This window comes from Pelophylax lessonae (assembly GCF_965119305.1).
Source record: "Pelophylax lessonae genome assembly, chromosome: 2".
In the NCBI taxonomy this organism is placed as follows: Eukaryota; Metazoa; Chordata; class Amphibia; order Anura; family Ranidae; genus Pelophylax; species Pelophylax lessonae.
In genome coordinates this window covers 347,524,222-347,543,966 of record NC_138769.1, presented here as the reverse complement: position 1 = coordinate 347,543,966, position 19,745 = coordinate 347,524,222, and the positions used below count along the sequence as shown (strand labels likewise).

At 38.7% G+C, this 19,745-nt stretch overlaps 1 protein-coding gene across 1 annotated transcript in view; it reads left to right on the top strand.

Annotated features, from left to right (window-relative positions):
• The window catches only part of EPHA10 (EPH receptor A10), a 963,870-nt gene that overhangs the window by 761,967 nt on the left and 182,158 nt on the right, over positions 1-19,745 (top strand). Inside the window, exon 7 of the mRNA XM_082245791.1 lies at positions 5,748-5,913. Coding sequence (XP_082101917.1) covers positions 5,748-5,913 — 166 coding nt within the window. The remainder of the gene's footprint in view (positions 1-5,747; positions 5,914-19,745) is intronic.

Sequence of the window (19,745 nt, the reverse complement as noted above, 5' to 3'; positions counted from 1 at the left end):
ATGATGTAACATCTCTCTTAAAGTTGCAGCGCTAACTTTGCTGCTGGTAATAGCTTGTTGTTCCCTAAAGGCACAGAGGCTGCCCACCACTGCAAGCACCAGCCCATCAGCATCAACTCCAATAACACAGTCTAGGGGACATCTTTGATATTTATTGCTCAAAGAAACTTTAAGAGAAAGGGGTTTTAGGGTATGGGATACTTCAAAACGATTAGGACATTGCAATTAGAGCACAATCTTTTCCTTAGGTAATTGTGAGTATTGGGATTGATCCCTACTAGCCAATATTAGCACACAAACATGTTTTACCTTTATGCAGGGAATGCATTTAGGGTAAAAAATATTTAGAATCCAGAAACACTATAGAAATAGAACAAAATTGTAGCTGTTTTAATTTTGAAAGAGCATCTGTTGCTTTCCTAGGCCACTGTCAACTATTTTCTCTATGATAAAACAGAAGCTTTGTGGTTACTTCCTATGTAATATGCATTGCCTAGCTCACCTGAAAATATATTTCAATTTTCTAGCCAAATTGGGATAACATTTTTATATTTGTTACATGTTTCTATTAACGAACTATAAAAGAAATTTGCTTGTCACTTTATTAAACTAATTGTAAAGTCTTGTGTTTTTTTTCAAATAACAAGCATGTTATACTTACCTGCCTTTTGTAATGGTTTTGCACAGAGCAGCCCAGATCCTCCACTTGGTTCCCTCTTCACTGCTCCTGGCCCTTTTCTCCTGTCAAGTGCCCCCCAGCAAGCAGCTTGCTATAGGGGCACCCGAGCCAAGCTTTAGCTCCCTGTGTTCATTCAGACATGGAGCTGCGGTTCAGCCCTGTCCCACTCTCTCCCGATTGGCATACTGACTTTGATTGACCAATGATTCCACTGCTGTGTCTCAGCCAATCAGGAGGATAAGTCCTAGACAGCCGAGGGACTCGTGGACATCGCTGGATCGAGATGGGCTCAGGTAAGTGTTAGGGGGACTGCTGCACACAGAAGGCTTTTTATCTTAATACATACAATTCATTAGGATAAAAAAACCTTCTGACTTTATAACCACTTTAAGTTTTTTTTATTGGCTTAAAAAATTGTGACATGCTTTCCCTGTTTTGTAATGTTTAGGAGGGGGCTGTGAAGTAATGCTTAAGATAATTAACCTTGCCTGTAATGTGTTTGCAGTTCTTCATTATCATCTGTAAACTATATTTGAACATTCATAACAAATCAATGAGGTAAGCAAGCATAAACAGTCCATATATGAACACATAAAGTCCAAAAAAATGGTGATAGCTTAAATAGATGCCCAGAAAAGATGCCCAGAAAGGAAAAAGGCTCCAGATAACAAAAGAGGGATCAGGTGTGCCCAGGAGTAGTGGAGATGAATTCACCAGACAAGTGTGTCAAAGATGGCTCCTTGCCGGATCACCCTTGCCACTAAATTCTAGGTGGCTGAAAGCTCTAAATGGATGAGTGGCTGTTAAGATGAAATCCTCCAATACAGCATAGGGAAAATATCCAGGCAAGAGCATATGCAAATCACTCCAGGGGCAACCGATCACATCTCAGGAAAGGATTCATTGTATGTAATCATGAAACAAAATAAAGGAAAGGCTCCCATAGTGCATTATCAAACGGTAACCTGTTCCTGGGGACTCCCAGGGGCCACACTCTACAGCCTCTGTGCTCCTGTCTTCAGCCTGAGCTCCAGGAAGTTCCTCACAGCTGCTGATTGGCTGGAGGTTGTGGAGCCCCGGAGCATTGTGGGAAATGTAGTCCTCTGCAGTCACCCATGATTACATACAATGAATCCTTTCCTGAGATGTGATCGGTTGCCCCTGGAGTGATTTGCATATGCTCTTGCCTGGATATATATATATATATATATATATATATATATATATATATATATATATAAAAATGGGTAAAGAGGCGCTGGTGATCTTTTAGTTGGATATAAATATTAGTTGGTCACGTATTTTATAAAAATCATATATAAGAAAATTCACAGTATTATATATGAAACACGTGCATTAAAAAGTATGCTTATTAAATAACAAAGTGCTTACCGCCTGATGACGCACAATGAGCGAAATGCATTGTGGTCAATGCTAAACCCGGAAACGAACAGAGGCATTTGAGGCATTGGCTGGGATGCAAGCCGACCAGCACAAACGGAACAGGGAGGGAGATACATGAGGGAGCTGCAGATCCCCTGAGAATATTTTCCCAACACCCGTGATCCATACTGCTGAAGTGGCCAGTGCCAGGAGGGCACAACTAAGAGTAAGAGGCAAATTGTTATCCTTAGTGTGTGTTTTTACCAAATAAACAATATTTCACTATTGGAGGCTTTTTTCCTATCTTTATATGTACGGACTAGATGGTCCGCCTCAAGTAACGTAGGAGCAGGATATACAAAGTACCGAGGAGAGGTCTGATCCACCCAATTAAAGGGATCACATGCGCTGGAGGTCCTTGTGACCTGTGGAAAGCTGGTAAGAGGCCACGTGTAACACACCCCAGCACTTGGAGAACCTTTTAATAAAAGAATCAAAGATCACAAAACGCACAATTTGATTGCATTAAAAATTCAGAATCTTAGAGACTTTCTTCACAAATTTTTGAGCACTATTATTTTTCTTTATTTATTATATGTGAATATAATTTATTGGTGGAGATATCAAGCACTTTTATAATACTTAATAATTTATTGGAAAATTAAGGTCAGCATTTGCACTTTAATTAAGTATATGCACTTTATGCACTATTTAGGTATATGCACTAATAAGCACTTTTTTGTCTGTTGCACCTAAATAATAATATTTTATCTATATAATTTATACACTATCAAATACTTGGGACATAAATATTAACAAGCACTTTGTTATTTAATAAGCATACTTTTTAATGCACGTGTTTCATATATAATACTGTGAATTTTCTTATATATGATTTTTATAAAATACGTGACCAACTAATATTTATATCCAACTAAAAGATCACCAGCGCCTCTTTACCCATTTTTATATCTATTTATTGTTTTAAACAATTAAAGGGGCAGCAGGTTTTAATATCTTTAGAAAGAGCTAAGCGCCTTCGCCAAACGTTTTTACTGGATATATATATATGCTGTATTGGAGGATTTCATCTTAACAGCCACTCATTCATTTTGAGCGTCCAGCCGCCTAGAATTTAGTGGCAAGGGTGATCCGGTAAGGAGCCATCTTTAACACACTTGTCTGGTGGATTCATCTCTACTACTCCTGGGCACACCTGATCCCTCTTGTGTTATCTGGAGCCTTTTTCCTTTCTGGGCATCTATTTAAGCTATCACCATTTTTTTGGACTTTATGTGTTCATATATGGACTGGTTATGCTTGCTTACCTCATTGATTTGTCATGGATGTTTGGTTCTTATATTTTTATTCATGATTTAGCACTGCACCATACTGCTTTGATTATTTCTACTTGGAACTTGTACTGTTGTTTCAGGTGTTAGCTGCTTCTCCTTAAGCGCAGTGTTCTTTTTGTTTTTCTATATATTTGAACATTGTCTGTCCTAACAAATATTAAAAATTATTTTAGGAACCATCTTCCTGCATTATATGTTAATGAAGGTTCAGAAATTCTTAGAATCAGCCATGACACCTTCTCTATCTAAAACTTAGAAATATTTTTAAAACATTTTTTTTTTTAGGTATACCAAGTAAACACACCAAAGTGGGGTGAGGGTTTCTCAAATTTGACTAAATTTGAAATAATTTCTAATGAATGATGGGAGAATCATGGGAGAAATACAATCAAAAAAGAAATGTTCATTGCCTGCGACCTGGAAAGAAAAAAAAAATCCTGACCATGAAAATGAAAGGCTCGGTTGGTCGAAATTTCAAATTCAATGGTGGCACCATCAGAGCACAAGACGCACAAATTTTCTGATTTTCAGAAGAAAATGCTTTCCGAATTCTACCCATGTATGGCTGGCTTTAGAGTATATATTTTAGTTGTAATGGGGCTTTACTGTAGGTCAGAAAGCAGGAGTTGGAAACCGAAGTGAAAGGTAAAGTGAAGTTAAGAGACGGGAAAGCTCTTGTTGTCTGCCAGCCATAACGCCCATTTGTCATGACATTTTTTTAAAACATTTTTGCAAATTACAAGGTATAAAACATGAATAAATTGAAACATAAATATGCAGAGTAATTAGACAATGGCATAATCAAACAACAGTGCAAACATATGATGCAAACAGATAGGCTAACATATGATGGAAACACATAATGTCTGGTCTAAAAGTGGGGAATGGGGGGGGGGTGGAGGTTGCAAGGAAGGAAGCATAAGCTGGTCGTTGTCATACCAGTCAGTCCATATGGACCATATAGTGTTGAACTTAGTGCTGGTGCCTGCCCTGTTCGCAAGCATGGATTCATATAAGTGATGAATGCGGACCAATTCAAGAACTTCAGATACATTAGGGGCAAGTGTGGCTTTCCATTTCCTAGCTTTGAGCAGTCTAGTTGCTAAGAACATGTGAGTGCCGACAGTGCGGTATTGTACTGGGAATATATCAATATCTAGATTAAGTATAGCCAGTGGAGGGGTTGGGACGGGTCAAGAGACCCGTGATACTAGAGATGGCACGAAAGATGCAATTCCAGAAGCTGGTGAGGGATTTGCAAGCCCAGAACACATGAAAGAGATTGCCTATGTGCCCACATCCACTCCAGCACATTGCTATGGCATTTTGAGCTGTGAGATGGGCTTTAACATATGAGAATTCCATCAGGAAATGGTCATTGAGAATATGAATAACATCTTATAGATGAGGTGATTGTGTGGTTTTCAATCGTCTTGCAACAGCTAGTTGCAAGAGTATGCAAGTTCTTTACACAGGGCAGGTATGTATAACACGTTTGTTATTTATTAGGCAGGGAGAGCAAGACGGTATGCACTACAGAGCAACCAAAAATGCAATGTTGATTATTTCTACGGCATGCATTTTTTGAGGTAAGCCAGGTCCTTTACAATAGCCAGGTCTTTTACAAAGTGCTTGCAGGCACCAGGAGGTAGTTGCATTATCACAGGGGAGAATTTAGCATTTCAAGGGGCAATAGCATATACGTATACCAAGTTCTATTTCTTGCCTATCTGAAGTTTCTTTTTCCAAGGATCCAATATGATTTCATCTGCCAACACTTGTAACAAACACACCCTATTTTCTGCATATGAAGTGGAACTGTAATCTTAACTGTAGTCTGAATTAAAGAAGAAAAACACATTGATCCTCTGTGTGTGCAAATATATCACAACAGATAAGTTTCAGGCAGATTAATTTACTTTTTTTTAATCCTTCCCTTTTTTAGTACTTTTCATTTTGGCTTTGCTGATAACAGCATTAGATTGTTCCTTTACATTTCATTGCTTTCTTAACTTAGAATTACAAATCCTTTCCCAATCTCCTAATCAAAATACCAAATATATAACTTGAACATTATTTGTTGTCAGATAACAGATTCCTGACATCCCTTAATAATAGGGATTTGTCCGTTAAAAGGATAAGTTTGCCCTGCAGCTGCTGAACAGTGCTTATGTCTTGGCACTGTGTTATGTATATCTAGTGGCAGAAGTGCTTACTGAATGGTATTATGCATATATTCTTTAAATGTAGCCAGTTAGAACAGTAAAGGTTATAAGCAGATCAGCATCTTTTTTGAGTCTTTAATTTGTAATATTTTTATGTTTCCATAGGACCAAAGAGACCAGAGTTACTCCACTTTGAAAACACCTCTCACATCAGTGACTGTTCATAACTTGAAGCCGGGAACAGTCTATGTCTTCCAAATCCGCACATCATCATCATCACAAGATTATGGTAGTTACAGTCCAAGCATTGAAGTGGAAACACTAGGAGAATGTAAGTTATTTCCTGCACTTAAATTAAATTGGATTTTTTGGGGGTTATAACTGATCAAGTGTATATCAAGGAATTGAAAAGATATGGGGGACTATTAAATTTTAAAATAAACCCAGTTAAATCAGAAGTTTCAAATATTGATTTAAATAAAAAAGAAGAGCAGGCCTTACAAAAGGAATTTCCATTTACTCAGGTGAGGGGAAAATTAAAATATATAGGGGTATACTTAACCCCACTACTTGAAAATTTATATCAAGCCAATTTAATACCTTTACTTGATGAGATAAAGTTAAACATGAGGAATACAGGGAATTGTCCAATTTCATGGTTGGGCAGAATAAATATGTTTAAAATGATAATCCTGCCTAAAATATTATATAGATTCCAAATGTTACGTATTGCTATTCCATGAGCGTTCCTCAAAACAATTAAAACAATGTTGTTAAATTTTATATGGCAGGGGGAAAAACACAGGGTGCAGTATGCAGCTCTGAGTAGGGATAAGATGCAGGGTGGACTAGCGGCACCGGATATAAAAAAAAATACTATATAGCGGCAGTGATATCACGAATGGTAGAATGGACAAAAAGAAAAATCACAGAAAAAAGATGGGTTGAGATGGAAATCACATTAAGTCAAACACATTTGGATATGAACATCTGGGTGCCACCAAAATATAGGGAGGTACATGATGATGCACATGAAATCACGAGAGTGTTATCACAATTTTGGGATGCATTATATAAACAGGCTTGGTGGGAATACAATTCTCAATTATTATCACTAGATGGCACAACATTTTTTTTACCAGGAATAGAGAAACAATTTGGTGGTTGGTTAAGGCAGTGTTTCTCATCTCCGGTCCTTAGGGCACACTAACAGTCCAGGTATTCAAGAAAACTGAAATACATCACAGGTGATATAATTTGCTGCTCAGTGATTGCAGTATTCTAGTCTTTATCTCCCCATGGTAATACTTAAAATCTGGCCTGTTAGTGTGCCCTGAGGACCGAAGTTGAGAAACACTGGGTTAAGGGATTTGCAGTTAAAAGATATAACACGTAATGGAAAGATTAGTTCTTTTACACAAATTGAAAAATAGGGGAGGTTTGATACTAAATGAATGGAGATATAGGCAATTGAAGCACTTTGTAAGTTCTCTTCCTCAACCCATTAGATTGGAAAAATAATTGAACTTGGTGGAAAGGCTTTGTAATCCAGCAGCAAAATTAAGTCATGGCGTGTCGCAAATATATACGATGTTAACTGACCTGATGGATACAAGGAAACTCCCATTTATAGAAAGGTGGGAAAGGGAAATAGAGTTAAGTTTTGGAAAACACAAGTTGAACGGTGAGCAGAGAGCTGTACATTGCATGACCAGGGATGTGAACACCATTGAGTTGAACTATAAATGTCTCTCAAGGTGGTATATTACACCAGTTATAGCGCATAGCTGTCAACCAGAGAAATCAAATATGTGCTGGAGAGGCTGTCAGGTGCCAGGTACAATGGCTCTTATCTGGTGGGAATGTCCCAAGATTCGAGAATTTTGGTTAAGAATACAACAATTAATTAATAAAGTCACAGGTGAGATCATAATAGATGAACCCTGGACATGTCTCTTTCATAGAACAAGTAGGCACTTTAAACAATGTAGAAATTTGATTGTTCCAAAGTTGCTAAATGCAGCAGAAGGGACAATTCCAAAAAAATGGTTCAGTACGGAAGTCCCCACTACAAGGGAGTGGTGTGGTAGAGTTGAATATATTCATGACATGGAATATTTGTGTTGTATGGATGAAGAAAAAATAGAATGTTATAAAAGGTGTTGTAGAATATTAAACCAGGTAAAATATAACTATAACACTAGCAGCGCTAAGGCAAACAGGTTCGTTGTGTGAAACAATGTCCTTAAAGGCTCATAGGATATATAGGTATACAGTCCATACAGTGATAACTCAGGCAAAATCCATCCACCAGGGTAGGGTAGTGAAGGGTCTTGTCTATTCTCCCAAGATTCCACCACACTCCAGTGCTCCCCCCCCCCTTTAAATGGAACACTCACCAGAAAACGGTGAATACAGAGCCTTCAATAAGATCCACCAATCCACAGGTGTATAGATCACTGCTGGGCTGTACCTAGCTCCTCCTTTCTCCAAAATTTCCTCCGTTCAAAGTTCATGCAATTGAACAAAGTGGGGGCAACAATAGTGTAATTCCGCAAAATTTTATTTAAAATCACACACAATGTAAGCCCCTCTCCCCTCCAGATGGCTACTTACAAGAGGGCAATGGAGTGAAGGCATAAAGATCAAAATATGCGCACTGGATAACCATTCCAAACAATTCCTGCAGCCCAATAGGAATCCCGGATGATGACCTGTGTGAAATGTTCAGCGACCGCGCACATCAGCTCTGACGTTTCGTCCACTTGACTTCTTCTGAGAGAAAAATAGAATGTTTCTCCAATAAATGGGAAAATTGGACTAGCTTTAAAAAGACTAGAGATGACATTGAAATATGGAAAGAACAGGGGATTGATTAAATCAGGTTATGTTAAATTTAGTCAGGTAAATAGAGGCCAGGCCGCAATAAGAGAAGGATATTAATGTAAGAGGATAATTGGGTTGGAGGTGGGAGAAAACAATGGGGGGATAATATGAGTTTGTAATATGGAAGAATCTGTTTTTTTTTTTCTCTTAATGTTGTATCTTAAATTGAAATGAGACTCAATAAAAAAAAAAATGATCAAGTGTATGTTCCAGGAGGTCCTATATTAGCTTACTTCTTGGGTACACTGTATAACTCTTTGTTAACCCAGTCACCCTATTATGTATAGAGGAGCAATAATCACTAAGGAGTGCATCAGTCAGCATTTGTGCAAGCAAAAATACATATAGTTACATAGTTACATAGTAGGTGAGGTTGAATAAAGACAATAGTCCATCCAGTTCAACCTGTGTAGGTGTGTGTGGCTGTAATAATCTCACATACCCCTGAATGTTCTGATCCTTGAGATGCACATCCAATAGTCTTTTGAAAGCCACCATACTACCCGCAGAAACCACCTCTTGTGGTAGAGAATTCCACAATCTTGTAGCCCTAACAGTAAAGAACCCCCCACGTTGCCTGAGGTTAAAACGCTTCTCCTCTAATCGCATTGTGTGCCCCCAAGTCCTCATGCAATCCCTTCGACTGAACAGCTTTTTTCTAAGCTGAGATCCCCACTGAGATATTTAAAAATTGCTATCATGTTCCCCCTCAGGCGTCTCTTCTCCAGGGAGAATAAATCAAGCGATTGCAGACGCTCTTCATAATCAAGGTCCTCCAATCCCCTAATTAGTTTAGTTGCCCTTCTCTGGACTTTCTCCAGCTCCAACACATCCCTTCTGAGGACTGGCGACCAGAACTGGACAGAATACCCCAGATGCGGTCGGACCAGAGTTTTATAAAGTGGAAGGATTATAGTCTTATCTCTGGAATACATCCCTTTCTTTATGCATGCTAATATTCTGCTAGCTTTGGCAGCTGCCGCTTGACATTGCATGCTGTTGCCTAGTCTATCATCAACCAAGACTCCCAGATCCTTCTCCATTTTTGATTCCCCCAAGGGTTCCCTTCCTAACGTGTATTGTGCTTTTATGTTTCTAGTCCCCAAGTGCAAAACCTTACTCTTCTCTACGTTAAACCTCATTTGCCAAGTCATTGCCCACTCCGTTATTTTGTCCAGGTCATCCTGTAGGATATCTGCTTCATGCTGTGCAGTTATTGCCCTGCCCAATTTTGTGTCATCTGCAAAAACTGCTATTGAACTACTGACCCCGACCTCAATGCTGTTTATGAATAAAAAGGGAAAATACTGTTTCCCTTTTCAATGATTTAATATTCAAAGTGAGCACACCTTCATTCTAATCACTAAGCCAAGTAGTCATTTAAAGTGGCAAATGAATAGACCCCCCACTAGCAATCTGGTCCCATAAATAGGTATGCATATGTGTGTGTGCATACATATGTATTTAACATCTGAAATCCAGTTTTAACACTTTGCTTAAAGAGGAAGAAAAACCAAAATGTAAATATTCTTAAACACATATTATGCCTAACCTGTTTAAAAAAGAACCATGTATTTGCCTGTTTTCAATCTGTTCTCGTCCGGTCACCTGCAGCTAAGGAAGTGTTAACTATAGCTGTGAATTTTGGGAGCTGTGAAATAAATTACAGGCTCCCATGACCCAGCTATTGTGGGCATTCCCTCCTCTCCCCTGAAGCAGCTGCTCACAAACACAGGGGAGCTGCAGAATCACGTGACTGGACCAGAGCAGATTAAAATAGGTAAAAACAGACATCTTTTTTTTTATACAGGTTAGACAAGATAGATAGGAGGAGGTGGGAGGGAACATTTTTTAGAATATTTATAGTTAGGCTTTTCATACAATTTAATTAAAGTAGAGATTAGAGTAGAGATTATACAGATTTTATGAGGATATAGAGTAGAATAGTAACATTACGGGGATACAAAATATGCACACATATATATTAAAATGTTCAATAACGTGTCAAGCCTATTTTAAGCCGATGTTTATTAGGTCTGAATAGAGCATGGAAATTTCAAGTTTCTATCAGGTTTTTAATTCTGTATGGGACTCCATTGGGGAGAATTACACTTACTTTCTTTCCCAGTAACATAAAATGGGGGAGTGGTTGTCATCAGGGCTAACTGCAATACAAATTATTCAGGTAGTTCAATGTCTTCCCTATCTTACTAAACATGGTTATTTGTTTGTGTTTTTGCATTGAATATATTTCCCAACAGGAAAATAGGAAAAATCTCCCTAATATTGACACAGGCAAAAAAGTGTTCTAGCCCTTCCCAACTCTATCTAAAAATGAACTGTAAACTTTTGGCTGTAGTTGGGCTTTACAATTGCTTTCATTGATAGTATATTGTGATGTGATGTATGACCTATGAGATTTAATATTTGACATGTTTGACTATAGCAAACTGATTTTTGTTCAGTGGACCGATCTGACTAAAGCTCCAGGAGCTACATCACTGCTTGCACTCCTGGGCACCTTTTCAAATTTCTTGCCACTGGCTGTTTTTCCACAGTGAGGGTTAGGGGTCAGAAGGAACAGCAGCCATGTGGGTGTGGAGAAATGCATCAAGGCGAAGCATAGTGACACTATCACGATTGTCATGAAGCCCGGCCACTCAGCTGTAGTGATGTCGCGAACCTAAAATTCGCCGTTCGCGAACGGCGAACGCGAACATCGGCAAATGTTCGCGAACCGGCGAACCGGGCGAACCGCCATAGACTTCAATAGGCAGGCGAATTTTAAAACACACAGGGACTCTTTCTGGCCACAATAGTGATGGAAAAGTTGTTTCAAGGGGACTAACACCTGGACTGTGGCATGCCGGAGAGGGATCACGCAAAAAAAAGTTCTTAAAAATTATAATTTTTTGATAGAGAGCCAATTATTGGAAAAATTAAAAAAAAATAAAAATAAAAAATTTCTTTGGATTTAGCATCTGGGGGGTCTAAAAAGTGTACCTGTGAAGTTTCAGCTCTGTAGCATGTCCAGAACCCCTAAAAAACAGCATTTGTCTTATATTTTCAGGAATATGGCTTCTCTGCGGCTGGCTTTTTCTCTTGCAGGCATTTATCAGGCATTTTTTTAGGCAGGCATGTCATTTTTTGTATTTAGTGTCTGGGGGGTCTAAAAAGTGTACCTGTCAAGTTTCAGCTCTGTAGCATGTCCAGAACCCCTAAAAAAACAGCATTTTTATTATATTTTCAGTAATACGGCTTCTCTGCGGCTGGCTTTTTCTCTTGCAGGCATTTATCGGGCATTTTTTTAGGCAGGCATGTCATTTTTTGTATTTAGTGTCTGGGGGGTCTAAAAAGTGTACCTGTCAAGTTTCAGCTCTGTAGCATGTCCAGAACCCCTAAAAAACAGCATTTTTCTTATATTTTCAGGAATACGGCTTCTCTGCGCCTGGCTTTTTCTCTTGCAGGCATATATATCAGTGGTGGGTGGGCAGTGGCACAGTACACTCTCTGTGGACCTGACAGCAGTCACTGGCACCCAGGCAACTGCAATTTAAAAAATATATATATATTTTTTTTACTTTGCAAGCTGCTGTGCCACTTTATATATCAGTGGTGGGTGGGCAGTGGCACAGTACACTCTCTGTGGACCTGACAGCAGTCACTGGCACCCAGGCAACTGCAATTTAAAAAATATATATATATATTTTTTTACTTTGCAAGCTGCTGTGCCACCTTATATATCAGTGGTGGGTGGGCAGTGGCACAGTACACTCTCTGTGGACCTGACAGCAGTCACTGGCACCCAGGCAACTGCAATTTTAAAAAATATATATTTTATTTTACTTTGCAAGCTGCTGTGCCACCTTATATATCAGTGGTGGGTGGGCAGTGGCACAGTACACTCTCTGTGGACCTGACAGCAGTCACTGGCACCCAGGCAACTGCAATTTTAAAAAAATATATTTTATTTTACTTTGCAAGCTGCTGTGCCACCTTATATATCAGTGGTGGGTGGGCAGTGGCACAGTACACTCTCTGTGGACCTGACAGCAGTCACTGGCACCCAGGCAACTGCAATTAAAAATATATATTTTTTTTTTTACTTTGCAAGCTGCTGTGCCACCTTATATATCAGTGGTGGGTGGGCACACAGTGGCACTGCAGTGGGCACAGTACACTCTGTGGACCTGACAGTAACTGGCAGCCCAGGCAACTGCAATAATAAAAAATATTTTTTTTTTTCAATTTATTGCAACAAGATGCTGTGCCACCGTATATATATCAGTGGTGGGCAGTGCACTGCAGTGGGTACAGTGCACTCTGTGGACCTGACACAGCACTCACTGCAATTATGACAGAGGAAAAAAAAAATATTTTTTAAAATGCAAGGTACTGTGCCTGTGCCACCCGAAATGAGTGTGGTGTGCACACAGTACAGTCTGTGGTAGGTCTGTGGCCTCTCACACACAGCGGGCAGGCAACTGCAGTGTACAATAGATATATATAGATATATATATAAAGAAAAAACTCTATTACCTTACCAGCCCTTAAAAGGGCTTTTGGGGACACTATATATATATATATATATATATGTATATATATAAATAAAAAAAATCCTCAATTACCAGCCCTTAAAAGGGCTTTTGGGGACACTAGATAGATATAGATATATATATATATATATAAGAAGAAACAACTCAATTACCAGCCCTTAAAAGGGCTTTTGGGGACGCTAGGTATATATATATATATATATATATATATATATATAAAAAAAAAACACAAATACCAGCCCTTAGAAGGGCTTTTTGGGGTGCTGATATTACAGCAGTAGTGGACCAAGAACACTGCAAGACCAGGAACACTGACTAACTGTCCCTAGCTTAACAGCAGCAGCAGCAGCAGCAGCAGCTCTCTCCCTACTCTCACTACACACACTGCTTCAGAATGATCTAAGATGGATGCTGCCCTTGCTTATTTATAGGAGGTGGGAGGGTGTGGGAGGGAGGTATGCTGATTGGCTGGAAATGTGTCTGCTGACTGTAAAGTTCAGGGTCAAAGTTTGCCTCAATGATGTCTTATGGGGGGCGGACCGAACATGCTAAGTTCGCCAGGAACTGTTCGCCGGCGAACAGTTCTATACATCTCTACTCAGCTGGTGTCTGGAGGTCGGAGTCTGAGGCTTTTAAAGTGACGCGTGATTTATTTTCATTAAGCATTTGAAGTTGTGCACTGCTTCCTTGGTGCACTTTACTTGTGAGTGGTTTTATCTCATGTTTTTAATAAAATGTTAGCTTTTTGTGACTACATTACACTATGTGGAGTTTTCTCTTTGCCTTGAGTAATTGAGCCTGGTTTTGCCTTTTACCTTAGGGCTCTTCAAGGGGAAAAGAGGGTTAACATGGTGCCATGCAGAAAAGGGAAAAGCAAATGCTGCAACCTTGGCTCTGCACACATTTTTTGCAGGTTTATATTGTTTTTGCACCACTAACACTCCAAACCCAATTTTTCCAAAACAGTTTCCCTAAATGCAAAGAATTACCTTTTTGGGCAGGTAATATCCTCACATGAAAAATTTGTGCTGCTTTACAGTGAGCTGGCATTAATAAAATGCAAAACTGAATTTTTGGACGACTGTTTCCCAAGGATAAACATTGTTCCATATTTTTTGGCTGGGCAACTAGCTTGAAGGCCATCAATGTTTGCATTTCATTATGACGCATCATCATTAAATATGGACAACAGTTTATGTTTTTGCATCGTTTTCTTCAGCTTGAACATTTTTTGGCTTTCATGGAGACTATATCATGCTGTTTGCATGAGTCTTTTATCTCTATTTTAGGTACACTGCTACCATTAAGAATTATTTTTGATACAAGCCCTTTAAAAGTAGTGAATCCTAACAGTGATTCTTTAAATAGAAACCACCTGTTTTCACTCCGTAACTCCAAAAATACTTTACTAGTATTACTTAATGCCTTACATTTTGGCAGCTCATTTTAGTTTTTTTTTTCTTCTTTTGCCACAAGAGAAATATAATTTTTATTTGTTTTTTTTTTTAATTAAAGATAGAGACTGCCTTCACCCTCTCTCTTCAATTGCCTCCTATGGAAAATAATTAGATTTTGTGCCACTGCATAATTTATAAATCATGTATCCAAAAACTAACAGTAAAATGTAATATTGTAGGCTAAAATGTTACTTCTTTCTACTTCAAAAACGTAATCTTATTTAAAAGAATGATATTCTGTGTGTGAAATCCTTACATTTTTTTTTTCTAAAAATATATTACTGTGTAATATTATTATGGCTATATTTGGAACATTTTTTTCTTATTCAATTTTTTTTGTGCAGTACATCCATAATTCATAATTCACATCCAACTATTCATAATGTACAATATAGTAAAACATATACAGAGCTATATAAAATCAATAAAGTTGGCGTATGGCATTGGGAAGTTTAGTAGTAGAACTCGTGGTGGAACGGTAGCGTGTCTGACTCCAGATCAGAAGGTTGCGTGTTCAAATCACGTTGAGGCCATGATGATTTGTAGTAGAACTTGTGGTGCAACGTTAGTGCGTCTGACTCCAGATCAGAAGGTTGCGTGTTCAAATCACGTCGAGGTCATGATGATTTTGCCACTTTATTGATTTTATATAGTGCTGTATATTTTTTACTATATTGGTTCATCTTACTTCCATTAGTGAGGAAGTCTCATATAGCTGCTGTATATTGTTCATTTGCACAGGTTTTGCTGAATTTGCACCTTTATTTGTGAAATAGCACTGTGTCACTTTATATTGATTGTGCTGATTATTTACTTTTACATCCATAAAAGAGATTTTTTTTTTTTGGCTTATTTATACCATTTTCTTAAAGTGTCTTTCCAGAAAATACATTTGTTATTCACATTTCTGGCCAAAAAAAACTATATGTTATCGCTATATTAGGAATATTCTCTCCTATTCAAAAAAGAAATTCAGTACAGTACATCAGTATCTTAAAAAAAAATAAGAGTTTCATTGCTTGTTTCTCACTAAAATATGATTTCTCCCTGCTTCTGAACTTTCGTTGGATTAAAAAATATGTGATTTCATGCATCAAACTTGTTCAATTTTTACAGAAAATATTTGAGAATCTATATTTTAATTTCATATTCAGCCTGATAAATATGTGCTCCCTACCTTCCAAATTGCATTTATTAAACATGATGTGATTCCACAAATGGGTACACTGTTTGTACAGTGTCTCTGGAAAAAGAAGGTTTCTGAGTGAAACATGCTTTCTTCCCCCAAAACCTCATTGCATACAAGAATATAGAATAAATATTGTTTTCCAGATGCAATCTGCCTGCTCTCTACTAACATTATTGGCATGCCTAAAAGGCTATGCAAGCTATGTTGCAATTCTTTATATTGTTTCTTTCTTCTGTTGGGGAAGAAACAAACCTATTTTCCTGGAAACTGCAATCTGCTTTCTGTATGTCTGACCTAAACCAGCCTGTGGTGTTAATCTGTTAACATATACCAGCTTGATTTATTCTTGGGGAAAAAAAATGCTTATTTTTAGCTGCATTTATTTTAGCTGCTCACCCCCTCAGAAAAAGCAACCTGCTTTCACATTTAAACCCCCAGAACCCCCCCCCCATGACAGCTGGTGGAGGTTCCTCTCCCCCACAGCTGCTCTTACATTTAAACCACCCATCCATGACAGTGGTGAAGAGAAAAACAGGCGCCACTGTAGTTAGCCAGAAAGGTTTATTGCACAATATACATAAGCACTTACACATAGGTAAGCTCCAGTCCGTATAGCAGCGTCTCCAAAGCTTTGACCAGCTTCCTGTGACGTCACCTCCGGACCGGTGGACGGCCGGATCGTGCACTGGAGACGCTGCTATACGGACTGGAGCTTACCTATGTGTAAGTGCTTATGTATATTGTGCAATAAACCTTTCTGGCTAACTACAGTGGCGCCTGTTTTTCTCTTCACTTCTGCCAGCGGATTCCTCTGAGTTTTCCTGTCAGCGCTGCCTTGTATCCAGCCATCTGGGACAGTCCCTAATAAGAATCTGGAGCATCCCCTGCGCCCCTCTTACAGCGGTGGACTCCTTTCTTTCTTACTTGGTCAGAAGCGCCCAACAACCACTTTTTCTGAACATCCATGACAGTGGGTCGTGGTTTCTCCCCCCTGCATTTGCTGTCATATTTAAAATGTTCACTTGTACATGCAATATGCTTGCTCTCTCCCTAAGAAATTGTGCCCTATCAAATAAAGACTTTACTGGTGTGCTGTAAATATGTGCATTTATTTCTTATTTTTAAACAAAAGGATACACTTTTTTTATTCCATGTGCAATATGCCTGCTCAATACCTAAGAAAGTGTGGCCTGTCCTGAGAGGCTTAATAGCTGTGGTGCCAAACTGTATAAAAAGTTCCTTTTGGAAATAGCCATATTGGTCTGTTGCTGTTGTATGTAAAGCCCCATACACACGTACCGATTGTCGGCCGCAAATATTCGGCCGCCGACCGATCGGCCGATTGTAGGCTTGTTAGTATGATGCTTCCGACAGCGCATTTTAGGCCGAACAGAATCTTTCGTGCAGGCATTAAAATTTTTGTTGGCCAACACCAGAACGGCCGATTGTTCGCCAGTCAGTACAGAATTCGGCCGACAATCAGCAGATTTGCAAGACTGGGCATGCTCAGAGAAGAAAAAACACACGGAAAGTTAACCATCACATGACATCACTTCTGCAGTCGGCTGTTGTTGGCCGACAAAATTCGTGTGCAGTCTTTTGCAGTTTTCAACAGACACGACAGCCCTGGACAAAAGACGGCCGATCGTTCGGCCGACGATCGGTACGTGTGTACGGGGTTTAAGCCAGCATGCAATGTATGTGATGACACAACACAATGTCACTGTAAATGTAGGCATCATCTAAATAGACAAAATAATATTCTGGGGATGATTAGTCTTTCATCCCATCACACCACATCCCAAACGGTCATACAGGAGAAACAAATAGAAGAATATTGAAGGGACTTTCAAGGTGTGGTTCCTCAACAAATAAAATAACTGGATATCCATTCATATTATATAAACAAAATCTTTATTGTATACAACTTCAAAAATGCATAATAATGGGGGGTAATATAGATATCTAAAATGATTAACACTCAAAATGGAAGTGGCCTCAAGAATCAGCTCTGGCATCAGCCTATAATGGCATATACTGTACATGTACACAATGGGCTGAGGATGCTCTTGACATAATTGACCCAATATGGCCATGTGGCCTTATTAGGTTAACTATGTAATGAGTATTTCTGCTTTTATGTGTACATGTAGCTGCAGGGAAAGACCCATCCACAGCTGATTGGCCCAGCACTGGCAGCTTCCTTTCAGTTTCTTTTAACAACTTCTGGACCAGAAAATTTTCCCCCTTAATGACCAGGCCATATTTTGCGATTCGGCACTGCGTTACTTTAATGGACAATTGCACGGTCGTGCGACACTGTACCCAAATAAAATTGATGTCCTTTTATCCCACAAATTGAGCTTTCTTTTGGTGGTATTTGATCGCGATTTTTATTTTTTGTGCTATGAAAAAAGAGCGACAATTCTGAAAAAAGAAAAAACAATATTTTTCACATCCTGCTATATAACGCTCCCAAAAAAAAAAAAAAAATCTAAATTTTTTAACATTTCAGGCCAATTTGTTTTTTGCTACATATTTTTGGTAAAAAAAAAATTGCAATAAGCGTATTGGTTTGCGTAAAAGTTATTGTGTCTACTAGCTACGGGAAAGATTGTCATTTTTATTGGTTTTTTTTTACTAGTAATGGCAGTGATCTGCATTTTTTTGCGGGACTGCCACATTGCGGCAGACAGATCAGACCTCTGACTGACATTTTTGACACTTTTGGGTGGACCAGTGACATTACTACTGTAATCAGTGCTAAAAATATGCACTGTTACTGTAATAATGTCACTGGCAGGGAAGGGGTTAACACAGTGGGCGATCAAGGGGTTAAATGTGTACCTAGGGGTGTGTTTCTAACTGTATGGGGGCATGGCTTGTGAAATAATCACAGAGACCTGTGTTCCTATATAGAAGGATCACAGGAGCTCTGTGATCATTCCAGAGAGAAGAACGGTCAGCTGTGTTTACAACAGCTGACTGCTCTTCTCTCATCCATGGGGAGCGATCGCGGGTGTCAGGCTGCAATCAGAGCCACCTGCCCCGTGCATCGGAGTCCCCGCTGACGAGTGGGGGCGGGAGCGTGCCGCTGCCGGCGCACGCTCGCCCCCTAGCTGCATATACCTATGTCGGTTAACGCAGAAGGGCCAGAAGCGGTTAATATACTCCAAGAACACAGATTTTATGGTAAGTACAAAAATCGACTTCTTTTCTGGTCAAGGTGTACGTTTTAGTAACCGGTGTTAATTCTTGCATTATCACCGTTCTCCTAACACTCTCTAACACTGCCCCAATTTTTACTCCTGCTCTGTGTTGCAATATTGTCATTCTTTTAATACAGTTACTCTTTGGAAATCTTGCTGCTCTAACAGATCTAATCTAAACAAAATTTGTACGTGACTAACTTTACAAAAAGGGAGTTTAGGCTTAGGCTGGTGTATATTTATTCATAATATATACAGTATATAGAAAAAAATAGAATATTTTATTATTATATATTATAAAAACATATATGTCCACTATATTAAAAAATGCTGGCAATTTTAGTTAGTACCGATAACAAGAAACCTTTTCAGTGGGAAATCTTTAAAATGTGGAATTGTTGATGGAAATCGGTCCTTTGGCAAACATATACAGTATATGTCCAACGTTTAGTTATTTTTTTAGTACATTTTATGTATGTTTTTTTTTTTACATTTGCATTAAGGCCCTAGATGTTATTGACTATAACATTTTTTAAAACATCTAACTTTTTTGGTTTACCTATCCAGGGGTATCAGGTCTGCAGTTAATAGCTAGCAGTTATTTGATAGCCAAGGAGCTATGGCATGAAGTTAATTTGTGTTTAGTAGAATGGACATCAGTGAAGCATAATACAGTAGACTGATGATTTCTATGCATGAATGTAACAAGTGTTTTTATACCATCTTGTGTATATAGCAGTGCTGTTCATTGGGAAGCCAAATCTCCATAAATTTACATTAATTTCTCATGCAATTTTCACTATATTGATGGCATGTTTGACCTATGATTCAACACCACCTGTTTCATCCGCAACAGAAATAAAATG